Source organism: Anguilla anguilla, chromosome 11 (genome assembly GCF_013347855.1).
Source record: "Anguilla anguilla isolate fAngAng1 chromosome 11, fAngAng1.pri, whole genome shotgun sequence".
Taxonomy (NCBI): domain Eukaryota; kingdom Metazoa; phylum Chordata; class Actinopteri; order Anguilliformes; family Anguillidae; genus Anguilla; species Anguilla anguilla.
This window is the reverse complement of record NC_049211.1, coordinates 23228426-23241495: the sequence shown is the minus strand read 5'-3', so window position 1 is coordinate 23241495 and position 13070 is coordinate 23228426. Positions and strand designations below refer to the sequence as shown.

The window sequence follows — 13070 nt, the reverse complement described above, 5'->3', positions numbered from 1 at the left end:
ATTGGCAAAGGCACCAAACACTGATGCTAAATTACATCCACCATAGAAACCAGCTTAATAATTACCCCGTGTACATTTTCTGGCAAATGTAACATTAGCTTGTTGATCTATGTTGCAGGCCAACACAAATGTCAAAAAGGCCAAGCAGCAAGTGTCAACGTGCCTCAGTCAAGGCTGTTGTTGGCTATTAATAGCAGTCAGAGGACAATCAGCTAATGGGTCCAAAGGTTGGGGAAAACACATTTCCCTGAAAGTGCATTGTGAAATCTTCTGCACTCAAGAGCATCAGTGGGGGTCTAACATTGTGCGCAGGGTCACATTTTCCACATTACCGCACCTCAAGGTGACAGGCACAGCATTGTTCCATTTCCGTTAACTTCAACCCAAAGGGCATGGCTGCAAGGTTTCTTCTGGGCAGACCAACTCTCTTCTGGGAGGAGAAATTTTGGAGAGCATGTTAGGATTTCACATAAACACACCGCACTCTGGCAGAGAGCACTTATGGACCCATTTTGCTTTTTTATGCGTGATGCACCTGGAAGGGCATATGTCAGTTTCCATTGGCCTGTCTCAGGGCTCATGGTCACAGCTGGTCCTCTGGACATCTCTGTGAAATGGCTTCAGTTGGTTGAAAATATGCAGTTCATTATTCTAATATATTGTTAGTGTTTCACCATCAACATAGTGTGTTAAACAGTGGTGAAAAAGGACAAATCAATTGTGTTATAATAGATAAATACAGTTAAACCGCCTGTTCACATAGCATAGCATTTCACAAAAACAAGTAGCTGTTGGAAACAGGAAGAACCCGGATTTGCTAGTTACCCGGCCACAGTTTAAAGCTGAAAAATATATTTCATACACAGTCGGCACCAATGAATCACTTCTCACGAGTGCTGAGAAACTTTCATCTAAAATGAGGCAGACTGAGCGTTGGCATTTTATGTGTGGCCAGCAGATGGTGATATGGAGCTGTGGAAATTTCCACTACGCTCCCTTCCTGCTCCACTTGTCTTGATTGCTTCCTGTTGGATGTAAATCTTCAAAATGGGCATAATTATAGCCAACACTTGGCACTGCCATAAGCTTGCTGTGAATGGTGCTGTAAAAGCTTCTATAACATTACAATAATGCTGTGTTTCTTAGAATACCCTGTGCTGGCTGGATGAACCTTTGTGCACTCATTCAAACACAACAAATATTTAAATGACACCATATCACTGCAAATGCCTGGAATTTTAAGACCCTGAATACAGCACTTTAAACTTTCTTAAATCAAACACTTTTCCCATTTTTTTCTCAAAAAGCTCATGAACAGGCCTTATTTCATTACAGTTTACAGTGGCCAATATTTATACAGGGAAATATCTTACCCGAGTATTAATGACCTATTTATTCAAGTGTCTGCCTCTCTATGTGGGGGCAACCTACTCCAGTATGGAGATTCCAGGGGGTCACAGTCACTTTCCTAATATATCCTACTGCCATGGCAAGCAGGAAGCCCAGTCTGGAAAGGCAGATTGGGCTGTGTATGTGTGTGTGTGTGTGCTTCTCTGCCTCGTGGTTTGTGGATTCTGGATCTTTCTCTGCCCTAGACTGACACAATGATGAGGGAAGACTCTTTAGAGGAGACCCAGATCAAATTGGATGACGTGGAGATTCCCCTGGAGGACGATGTGGTCTCCACACAGAGCGACACCAGGCCACTGCTCAATGAGAGAGACCCTCGCGGAGTCAATGAGTGCCTCAAGGTAACTCAAAACGCATAGCACACACTGGAATAAAGCGCATGTTCATTACTTGTACTGGGACAGCTTTGTTATATACATGAATAACACAAATGCTCTTTGGTGACATGAGAGGATGGAATCATTGCTATAGTCACTTCAATGAAAATATGCTATGCCATGAAACCAACACATACCAGTTTTGTCAAATCATTTTGGTTTTTTCAAAGCATAAAATTATTTTAGTGAGCATACGTGGCTTGTGGTTTTGCTGCTCCCTTGTGGCAATGTTGAAAAGTGCAGCACTTTATGTGCTATATGACACCTGTTCACATTTGTATTTTGTGTCTGTGTGTGTGTGCGTGTGAGTTGTGGTCTGGGGTGCATTCCATTACACCCCATCTGTTGCTATAAGAAGTAAGAAGTATATCAAAATCTTCATTAAACACCATATTAAAAAATTTAGACTGCATTGATTTACTTTCAGAAACCGGAAGCCAATATGGGTATGTATTCAGTTTAAAAACATGCTTCAGAACATCTTTCCATAATTTAAATTTTTTTAATTTTTACTTCATATTTTGGAATGTGTAGTTGTGCAGTCTGTAGATGCACCCCTAGTCAGGGCAGCACAAATTTGGGCTCTGAAACACATGATGCCAGCTGCTGCTTTTTTTCACCTCTCATATGTCCGGCCCACTGGGCACAAGTAGGGCACTATTTACAAAGTGGGTGCGGGCAGATTGGCAGGGGCCTGATTAATCAGAGGGGGCACACTTGATGAGGTGGGGGCTATCCTGCCCTCCCAAACCCGTCCCTAAGGGACACTAGGGTCAGTCACATGCTGAGAGCTCTGTCAGTACCGCACAATAAGGATGTGTGGACCATTCAGCTCATCACTGCACTGAGAATGAAACCTTCCGCTGGATGTGCTAACTTTTGTGTTTCTCTAAAACAGATGACAGCATATTAACCACCTCAGTCCAAAAGCTAATATTTCATTTATTTAATGGAAAAGGTCAACCGACACACATATCACCCACGTGAAAAAGTAATTGCCCCCCTACATTTAAAAACTGGTTATCAACACCTTCAGCAGTAATAACTGCAACCACACTTCCTATAATTTTATGTCAGTCTTTCACATCGCAGTGCAGGAAATTTAGCCCGCTCTTCTTTGCCAAATTGCTTTAATTCAGACAAACTGGTAGGCTTTCAAGCTTGAACTGCTTGTTTCAGGTCCTGCCAGAGCATTGCTATTCGGTTCAAATCAGGACCTGACTAGGCCACTCCAAAACTTTTAATTTTGTTTCTTTTCAGCCATTCAGATGTGCACTTGCTTTTGTGTTTTGGATCACTGTTTTGCTGCATAACCCAATTATGCTTCAGCTTCAGTTCATGAACAGATGACCAAATATTCTCTTTAAAAGTTTTCTGGTACAAAGCAGAATTCATGGCTTCAATAATAGCAAGATGTCCAGGTCCCGAGGCAGCAAAGAAAACCCCATGCCATCACACTACCACCATTTTTGACTGTTGCTATGATGTTCTTACATAATGCACCTGTGTCATCCAAAAAGTTCCACTTTTGACTCATCTGTCAATAGAGCATTATACTAAAAGGCTTGGGGATCATTCAGGTGCTGTTTTGCAAATGTGAGATGAGCACTGATGTTTCTTTTGGCTGGCATTGGCTTCCCCTACTCTCCCATGAATCCCTTTTTTGCCCAGTCTCTTTCTTATTGTGGCAGCATGAACACTGACCTTAGCTGAGGCTAGAGAGGTCTGCAGTTATTTGGGTGTTCTTCTGGGATCTGCCTTATCGACACCTGGAAATAAGCGACAACGTTACTATATAATATAATTGTCAACATGATCATCATAATTTTTATAATAGCAATTCACCTGGTAAATCAACATGCACAAACTAGCTAGCCAGCCTCATACACCACTGACTGCTCGACAGACTCCCCCGGTTGCCCGGTGCTGTTCTGGACTTACTTCTGAATGAATCGTCACCACACATAATATCTTCACTTTTAACACTCAGTCAAAATGAACCACACCTTGAAACTGAAAATGGGAACCAACTGTCTCTCCTAAAGCCCACCCCAAGCCAAGGTCAAAAATTTGATGAAATTTGGTTGAAGTTGAAATTGAAGATTTGAAACTGAAAAAGTAAGATTTCAAACTGAAAAAAACAACAACATTGTAAGTGAAAGGAGAAGGTTAGAAACAGAAAACAAGATATTTGATCAAAGAAAATTCCACAGTAAATACATTTATTCTGACGTGATGTTCAAATTGTACTAATTTTCATGCAGTGTTCTTGATTTTGTTCATAAATTTCTTTTCAATTTCGAGGAGTATTTCAGTTTCAACATTTTTCATTTTCAGTTACGTTTCTTTGTTTTAAGTTGCAAAATTTTTTGACCCTACACTGGCTCCACAGACAGCAGCCAAATGAGTTTAATTTCCAAGAATATTAGGCCACATTCCTCAAAGGTCTAATTTGCACATCAAGGGACATTACAGTATGTGGCAGTGCAGAATTGCAGGCTCAGTCTGTCCTATGTAGATGAAGATGACTTTAGATTCAGTACTAAACAGCTAAGAAGTTGGGGCCTCCTCCTAGTCTGGAGTCTGTCATTTAAAACAGCAGGAAAACCTTCTGAACTCTCAAAATCTGACTCTGAAGGCCTAAAAAGCCGAAACATAAACACAGTCCCTAACTGTTTCAGATCTGTCTCCATTAATGTTTGGAGTTAGAAATACTTTTCAATACACACAACAGACTTTGTGCATAGACAGTTTCAAAGTGTTCTGCTCTTCAAAGCCACTGAGACAGTACTTCTGGGCATAGGGACCAGAGCTGAAGAGTCCTGACGGACTGTGACGCAGGCACTGTGATCTCTCGCTGATCCACCAACCCATTGTAAAATAGAAAGACAGGTTAAAGTCATCCACTTTAAGTCAAGCAATTATCTGGATCAGCACCATTGTAGCACTGTTGCTCTCCAGAATGAGGGTGGGGAACCTGATCTAAAACCTTCATGTGTAGGTAATAGGTTCTGGATCATCTGTCTCCATCTCCAGGTCTCCTTTGAGGATGTGATTGCTGAGCCACAGTCAGTGCGGAGCACTGACAAGGTTTGGATCTGCAGCCATACCCTGTTTGAAGTCTCCAGGGTGTGGCTCTACAGGATCTTTACCACCTTGCTTGCTGTGCCTGTATCTCTGATCAGTGGCATACTCTTTGCCATCCTGACCTGCCTCCATATATGGTATGTCTGGCAAAGAGCCAGTTCACAATAGGAATGGGAGCATGAAGCTAGCTATTATTATTATTAGTCTATCTATCCTCTTGATATGAACGCATGCTCTTTGCATTGAGCAGTGCACTTCCTGAGTCCCTGCTTCGCCGGTGGTACATATTTTCCTGTTTCCCCTCCAGGCTCATCATGCCATGTGTGCAGATCCTCCTCCTGAACACGCGGTGCCCGCGCACCCTGTGGAACAGCGTGCTGGAGGTGTTCATCTCACCACTCTTCAGGAGCATAGGGAAGTGCTGCTCAGCCGTCGGCATCCACCTGACGCGGAAGTGACCGCAATCCACCGGATGAGGGGCGGGGCCTTCCTGAGGAAAAGGGCGGGGTTCAGCAGCCTGTGGCTGCAAGTGTGGGAACTTGGAACTGCCTCTATACTGAGTATAGCACAAACACCTAAGGATGAACCCGTCAAACTGAAGCTGAAAAGCTGAGAACGGAAACGTTGAAATGCCTTAATTGACTGAATGTTTCACAAACTGAAGGTTTCTCCATGGAAATAGGTGGGGAGATTATTTGTATGCACTGGTATGAATTACTGGTTGACAGCTATCATGGTAAATTGTTTGGTATCATGCAATCATTGATTAAGCTCTTTTCTATTAAGTAAAGTAAAGGTGCCCCAGCAGGAGATTGCTGATCAGAGAACGACATCTACTAATTGGCATTGACACAATAGTATATTTTAATTTTATTCAGACATTGAATGAAAGACTGAGGACGTGAAGATGGGGTCTTCAAAAGCACCCTGACACTGTAATGGGGGTTTCTGCCTGCTTGGTATGAGAGTGAGCACTGCCCCATACTGGCTCACCCACACCACTTCCAGCAGAAACCTTTTTCCCACAAGGCTTTATATCCAAATGCTAATCATGTTTCACATTAACCACCATGGATTGAACAATTAGGTGAACTTTTCCTTATACAATCTTGAAAAGAAAGATGCTTTACAGATACATTAATATGTTAGCATAAGTGAATGGGTGGATTTGTCAGGTCTTTGTTTTTATTTATTTATTTTTTCCGGCCATTAGTAATTTCATTGTTTGAATAAAATGGATAAAAGGAACTCGTAATTGAGAATGGCCAAGATATAATTTAATAAGTTCAAATGTCTGAAAGTTATTTTAATCAGTTAATTAAATCCGTCGTTTTAATTAGCATGAGAAAGCATATTTTAGAGTAAGTCTAAGTTTAAGAAATGGCCTTCATTCTCTAAATGAATTCATCACAATGAGTCTGTCCCTGTTTTTTTGTCTGTCTGCACTGATATGAGTGGGCTCAGTTTAAAGCATGGATTTAAATGGGACTCGTGGCTATGTCTGACATGTCTTGCTATTTCTATCTTCCCACAGGACTAAGAGCCCATCCCTTCTGTGAATACTCTGTGAATGCTTCTCTAATTAGTTTGGTCCACACCCACCCACATGCACTTTGACCCCAGCCCACTACTCTCTACAGGCAAACCACTGTTCATTACCATACCAAGCTATTTTGGGGGTGGCTACTATATAAAACAGCCCTGGGTCACTAATCTTACTGTCTATATGCCATGGAGATACACCCTGTGATCTTTGTAAAGGGAGTGTATGAATAAGTGGGTTGTATTTTTGGTCAGGATCATGTTTTAGAGGAGTGAAATATATCAACAGGCATTGTATTTCATCATGATACATTGATCTTCTTCCACATTATAAAAATGGAAGGCTTGCTTGACACAGGATATGCAGTGTCATACAGATGGCTAAACATGATTCACGGTCTTGTTTTCCTTTCCATACAAAAAAAATCCTTATTATCTCAAACCATTTATCATCACTGAAATGAATTCATTTGTGCAGTGAATGGATTTGATTTGAATGGATTTCACTTAAAAAATTAATGAGAGAATGCAACAACCCTCCCAGTAAACCTCTTTGCTTCTCACCATATGTGAAACCAAATGTTTCACAACTGGCCACCTCTACACAAACTTATTTCTCTCCTTCACACTGAAGACGAAACTGTAGTTTTCTTGCCAAAACGTCCTTTTGAAAAACTTAATTTGAACATCCGTTTTGTCAGCTTGGTGTAATGATGTTCATTTTGATGTAAATGTGCAAAAGAAAAGAAAACTAAAACTGACCCACAGGAAAGAGAGAGAGGGATATGACATGGTAGGCATATTTCCAGACCTCTACATCTAGCAGGCAGCACTGCTGTAAGCTGTGAAAGGGGGAATCTGCAAAAATAGCTTTCTGAGGTCAAGTGCCATTTCAGACTTCAATGCTGTCACGAAATATAACAATGGAGACTGCAGCGGTTCAAAGGGCAGAAACAAATATGCTTAGACTTATGAAAATATGGGGAGAGGATATGATGCAGGAAGTTTATGGAGCTCAGGTCCCAATGGGGCAAAATGCCGAGAGGGTGGAAGAAATGATTCGGCTGAATTATTAACAGTGCGCTGTCAACAGCAGTGGCATACCTAGGATTTATCATTTTGGAGGCACAGCTCACTGAACAAACATACACATTTCAGACCTACACATTTGATTATCTGCACATTGCTGTCTATAACATGGGCTAATACTGGATGACCTAGCTTATGTTTATGTTCTATGGACCACACAAACAATCAAATATTTTCCTGCTTTTCTCCTCCGTGATATTTGTTGATACCAAAAACGTAATCCTCTGTTTACACTGCATAAGGGCAGATAGCTAGTTTGTTTAGTATGTTGCCTTGGCAACAACCTTTTTATATCAGAGACACCAGCATTTGGGATGAGGATGGCATCTCACAACTGTTATAACCTCCCATTATCTGTCCCAGCGCTTCGTCAGGGGAAGTGCACTGAATGCTTCAGTCAGTTACACAGCCCAGGCATTGGATCTCTGCATAGCTCATATTTTTTTATGGATTACCTTACTATTACATATACTGCACATAGCCTACATTATAGACACCGTTTCAGATTACTCCCACTTGCTACATTTGCAGAAAACTGAAATATGATAAACGGAGGAAAGCATGGTGCTCCACTAGAGTATTATAACTATATTTGTTTCACTAATATTAATATATAGTGTACCAAATGTTACTCAGATGAAAATATAAATGAATGCATGTATGAGGGTACATTTATAAGTAAATACACTGTCTATTTAATGTTTTAGGAATACAGAAAAACTGATGCCTATTCATGATTCCAAAATCATTTGAAGAGTAAATGGTAATTTTGTGATAAATTAGTAGAGGAAACATTGTATTACATATTCAATTACAAGTTCACTGTTTTAGGATGCCTATGTAGGCCACATACCATACTATTTGCACTGTCAATATGCCACTTTCAGTCAGGGGTGCCATAAGCGGGGGTTAAGATGATTACAAGGGCCCTCAAAAAATATTAGAAATTACTGTAGGAGTTCCTGGGGTGGTGGGGCCCAATGTGGGGTCTTTTTATGGGGCCCAAAATCCCTAGTGGAGCCTCTGCTTCCAGTAATGTGTTACTGTTAGAAATATATTTATGCCAACTGCTTTTTTTGTAATGAAATTCAATATCAATTGTATGTAATGTACTGTAAGTAATATTCTCCATCATTGTGTGTCATATCTTTCTTTGATCCTGTTTGCATGCTCCAGTAGAATTTACAAACTTCTAGGGTGGAAACTGAACCCTGTGTTTTGAGGGCAAATTCTCTGTCTGTAAGGTCGCCTAGGTGGTGCCGAACTTTACACCTAACAAATCCAGTTTTTCTCTGTAAACATTTATGTGTGTGTGAAAGCCATAAGTCCTGCTTTTCTGGCTGTATGTGTAACCAGTAGAAATGCTTCATGTGAACCTGTCACCAACTGAAATCTCCAGATAATTATCCAAAACTCCAATATAATTATTCTATAATGCCTTCAGCATAAATATACATTTACATTGGGACAGTTATATAACTGCCACACCTAAATGAATTTCAAATAAATCCATACAATAGCATCGTTGACCTAAGCCAAATACAATTTGCTGTTAAATTTTGGAGGAATAGACATGTGAAGATATAACGTATTTCCTGCTCCAGAAACCCCTATATTAAGGTAATAGAATGAGCTTACTATTAACATGAGGTTGTTAATAGTAAGCTCATTCCACTGCCTTAGCTAGTCTTTGACTTGACATGAGTAGCACACTGCTGCAGTGCAGTTCTGGTTGTGCAGTATGGACAGCAATGTGCAGACTGTCTATGGGAGTGCCCATTCTGAATGGCATGTAGACCCTTTGTAGGGCGAAGAAAACTCCTGCAATTACAGTTGGGTGACCTAGCACCTCTGTATGAAATGTAACACAGCCTGGTTTCCTCTTCAAGAGACACTTTTGGTCTCTGTGTGAGTTATGAGTAGTGCATGGGAGGACCTAGTGGAGCAGGGTGGGGCAGGGAATATGTGTGTGTGTGTGTGTGTGTGTCTGTAGTGTGTGTGGTGTGTGCGTGAGTGTGTGTGTATGTGTGTGTCCTTGTATGTTTGTGTGCATGTGAGTGCATGTGTGTACGTGCATGGATGTGTGTGTGTAAGCACGTGTGTTCATGTGTATGTGTGCTTGTGTGTGTTTGTGTGTGTGTCTGTAGTGTGTGTGGTGTGTGTGTGTGTCTGTAGTGTGTGTGGTGTGTGTGTGTGTATGTGTGCCTGTGTGTGTTTGTGTGTGTGTGTGCGTGTGGAGGGAGGGGAGGACAGGGAGGGGTACACTATCTGGCCGTGCCCACTTTCGACAGGAGGGCTCCGGCTGTCGGCTGTGGCAGCTGTCTGCCGGCATTCCAGGAGTGACATCACTCACGACAGGCTCTCAGAACCCCGCGACAGCAGCACAGAGTCCCACACCTTATTCTGTCCCGGCTCCGCTGCAGCTCCCCTGCCCTGCCTCACACCGCCAGCGCTGTGCTCCAGACCGGGACCCCAGTACCGCCATGGCGGACCAGTACAACACCAACGAGGAGAAGATCCTGAGGGACAGCCACAACAAGGAGATTGATCTGATCAACAGGGACCCCAAGCAGATCAACGAGGACGTGGTCAAGGTACAGTCCTCCACTGCACAGATCTACTAATACAGCAGGCTCTCTCCGTGCATGTCCAAAGACGGGGCCCACGGACCCTGTCCTTCATCCTTTACATTGCAGTGTGCGTTGTGTCCTGTTGCAAGGTTCCCAAAATAGTCATAGGCCAACACTGCTATGCCACAGCAAGAGATACATTTTTGGAAGAGGGCCGAGGGCGTGACTGGTAAAGTTTAGAAAGTGCTTACTTGGTTTCCTGGGTGTTGCTAAGCCTTAAAAATGTAAATGTTTTGTATTCTATTTCAAAATCATTGTGGGAATAAAATCAATTATTTGATAGACTGCAGTGCTAAATGTACTGTTATGGGATCATTATCTGATTGGCTGAAGACCAAAGTTGAATGACTAATGCTTTAAGTATTGCTGGCAATACAATTTGGGAGCATACTGAACATATATATGTATTAAATGTATAAAAAATAAGAAGATTTTTTAATATAGTTTACAGTTACACAAAGGTCAGCAATCTAAGACTTTAAATACATTTACAAAAGTCATTTTAGTATGTCATTTTCTGGAGGCCTTCCACTGAATTACATGCAAAACCACATATGACTAGACACACAATATGATTAATGTATTTTCTGAACATTTAATATGATGCAATATAACTTGTAATATGTTTTAAATCGGTATACAGTACAAACAAAATAAATCAGTTTATAATTCATGCTTATAGAGTCATCTAGTTACTGACTGAGATGCTACAGCACATAACTGTATTTGATATTCAAATCACTTATCACTCACAACAATTAAGGAATGTTGCTTCCTGACAAATGACTGTATTTTTTATATTCAATCCCGACATGGTGGCTGAGTGTTATATGTGCAATAATTAAAGTACCATATACCTCATGTTTACCATAATCATTATGTTCTAAGTCTTGAAATGGAATGGCAAGTGATTTATTTTTGTTGAACATTTCTATTATTGTTTCTGTTAATCAGTTTCATTCATACACTAGATGATGCAGCCAACAATTCATCATATCCACATTATCTTAATTTAGTAGCATTTGTTTTCTAACAAAGAATGCCTTAGTGGTAAGGGAAACAGCATTTGAGTAACACTTCAGAAATCACCAGTCGGAATTTGAATCTTTATGCTTGCAATATATGCAATTCATAATGAAATTTGAAGCCAAAATTTTGGAATTACCTTGTTAACAAGTAATTTAAATGTGAAATATAACATAAAAATTCATACAAGGAATATAATAAATTAGTTTAGTTGAATGCATGTCCTTTTATGCACACATTGAACACATATTTTGTAGAACATATAGCATTGTAAAAAATAAGTATAAGAGTTGAACTCTTCGTACGGATGACTAATTAGCTCAACTTCACTTGGACAGTCACATGATGGCAGCACAGTAACATTTCAGAGCTGACCATTATTTGAAGTTGTAGCCTCCAAAAACTGGTCTCCCTACTCCCTATAATGTGATTTTACCTTGGAATACTATAGAATAACTCCCAACAAAAATGTGTTGCTACATTGAAAAAGCGCTAAGGGGTATGTGTTGACCTTTGTTCTGAAAAACTCATATAACTTATAGCTATGAACAGCAATCTTTCTTCAAAACTACCTCTAATGAACGGAAATACCAGATGGTTGACAGAATGATGAGGAATCATATTTATACATTGTATGCTTATCTGATTTTTATCTGAAGATTGAGGGATTATGGTTTTTTGTGTGATTTATTGGCAGAGCCGGCTCTAGGATTTTGCTGGCCCTCAACAAGAATGTTTGGTGATGAACCGATGGCGGTGCAGTTAAATTAATCGATTAAGCGACTGCTATTCAAATGAACTTAAACTTTGTGGCCCAGAAATGGTTGTGGCCCTAAATGACTGCATACAGCGTTTATGCCAGCAGCTGGCTCTGTTTACTGGTCTCAGTAACAAAATCAATATTCATATGATATATGATTTATGGACAAACTCAGTCTTTATGCGTACCGCACTTAATCAGGTGAATAGTCATTCCGTTTTCATAAGAATATTTTTGATAATTGTTCTAGTCCGTTGATGGGTTTTAATGACAGTTTTGATAAATTATATGTATGCATGCCGCCTGCTGATTTGGTTCCTACCCTTTGTAGGTGGATTTCGAGGATGTGATTGCAGAGCCGGACGGGACCCACAGCCTGGATGGGGTGTGGAAGGCCAGCTACACCACCTTCACCGTCTCCAAGTACTGGTGCTACCGCATACTGTCAGCCATCTTCGGCATCCCCGTCGCCCTGCTGTGGGGCTTCCTGTTCGCCTGCATCTCCTTCTGCCACATCTGGGCCGTCATGCCCTGCATCAAGAGCTACCTGATCGAGACGCAGTGCCTGAGCCGAATCTACTCCCTCTGCATCCACACCTTCTGCGACCCCTTCTTTGAGGCTCTGGGCAAGATCTTCAGCAGCATTCGGGTGGCCCTGCGCAAAGAGGTGTAGATCTACGGGGCGCGGCCCGGTTCTGTCCTGTCATACTCCCCATCTGACACGTACCCTCATATAACCCTCCCTGCCCAGACCTGCACCTACTTATCGACAGCCCTGGAACTTTCCGTACGGCTGGGAGCTTCAGTGCCTCTTCTCAACTAAAGAGCGTTAACAGCTTGATCCAGTAGCAGGCTTGACTTGGCCCTGCCCAGTATTTTACTAAATGAAGCGCTGAAGGCGGTGGCAGTGGCTGCTATGTGTCACCGTGCCTCCATATGACATCAGTAAAAGGCGGGCAGGTCTCAGTACATGGCCTTGCGAGTCAGCTCTACATGTGTAAACCAAGAGTAACAATGAGTTAGCTTCAGAGGAATCTGAATTTAGAAGATACAAGATTTATATTTATGTTCAGAATATGCCCAACTTAGATTTTTTTAAAGTCCATTTTAAACTTTTCTTGAAATAAATATGTAAAAATATAGGAACAA

General features: G+C 41.2%; 2 protein-coding genes across 2 annotated transcripts; both read left to right on the top strand.

Moving 5' to 3' along the window:
• Positions 1–1497: 1497 nt before the first annotated feature.
• On the top strand, positions 1498–6855 carry LOC118208364 (caveolin-2-like). The gene is made up of 3 exons (XM_035382962.1): positions 1498–1751; positions 4824–5011; positions 5182–6855. The coding sequence occupies exons 1-3, from the start codon at positions 1605–1607 to the stop codon at positions 5330–5332; spliced, it is 486 nt and encodes a 161-aa protein (XP_035238853.1). The 5' UTR covers positions 1498–1604; the 3' UTR covers positions 5333–6855.
• A 2907-nt stretch (positions 6856–9762) lies between these two features.
• LOC118208108 (caveolin-3-like) lies at positions 9763–12597 on the top strand. The gene is made up of 2 exons (XM_035382413.1): positions 9763–10099; positions 12253–12597. Exons 1-2 carry the CDS (start codon positions 9989–9991, stop codon positions 12592–12594), a joined length of 453 nt encoding a protein of 150 aa, XP_035238304.1. The 5' UTR covers positions 9763–9988; the 3' UTR covers positions 12595–12597.
• The last annotated feature ends 473 nt before the right edge of the window (positions 12598–13070 follow it).

Excerpts from the sequence above, each read along its gene's own strand:
- LOC118208364 (XM_035382962.1), top strand. The coding sequence starts at position 1,605 with ATGATGAGGGAAGACTCTTTAGAGGAGACCCAGATCAAATTGGATGAC. Across the intron at positions 1,752-4,823 it reads GAGTCAATGAGTGCCTCAAG|GTCTCCTTTGAGGATGTGAT; the intron begins GTAACTCAAAAC and ends CTCCATCTCCAG. Across the intron at positions 5,012-5,181 it reads CTGACCTGCCTCCATATATG|GCTCATCATGCCATGTGTGC; the intron begins GTATGTCTGGCA and ends TTTCCCCTCCAG.
- LOC118208108 (XM_035382413.1), top strand. The coding sequence starts at position 9,989 with ATGGCGGACCAGTACAACACCAACGAGGAGAAGATCCTGAGGGACAGC. Across the intron at positions 10,100-12,252 it reads TCAACGAGGACGTGGTCAAG|GTGGATTTCGAGGATGTGAT; the intron begins GTACAGTCCTCC and ends TACCCTTTGTAG.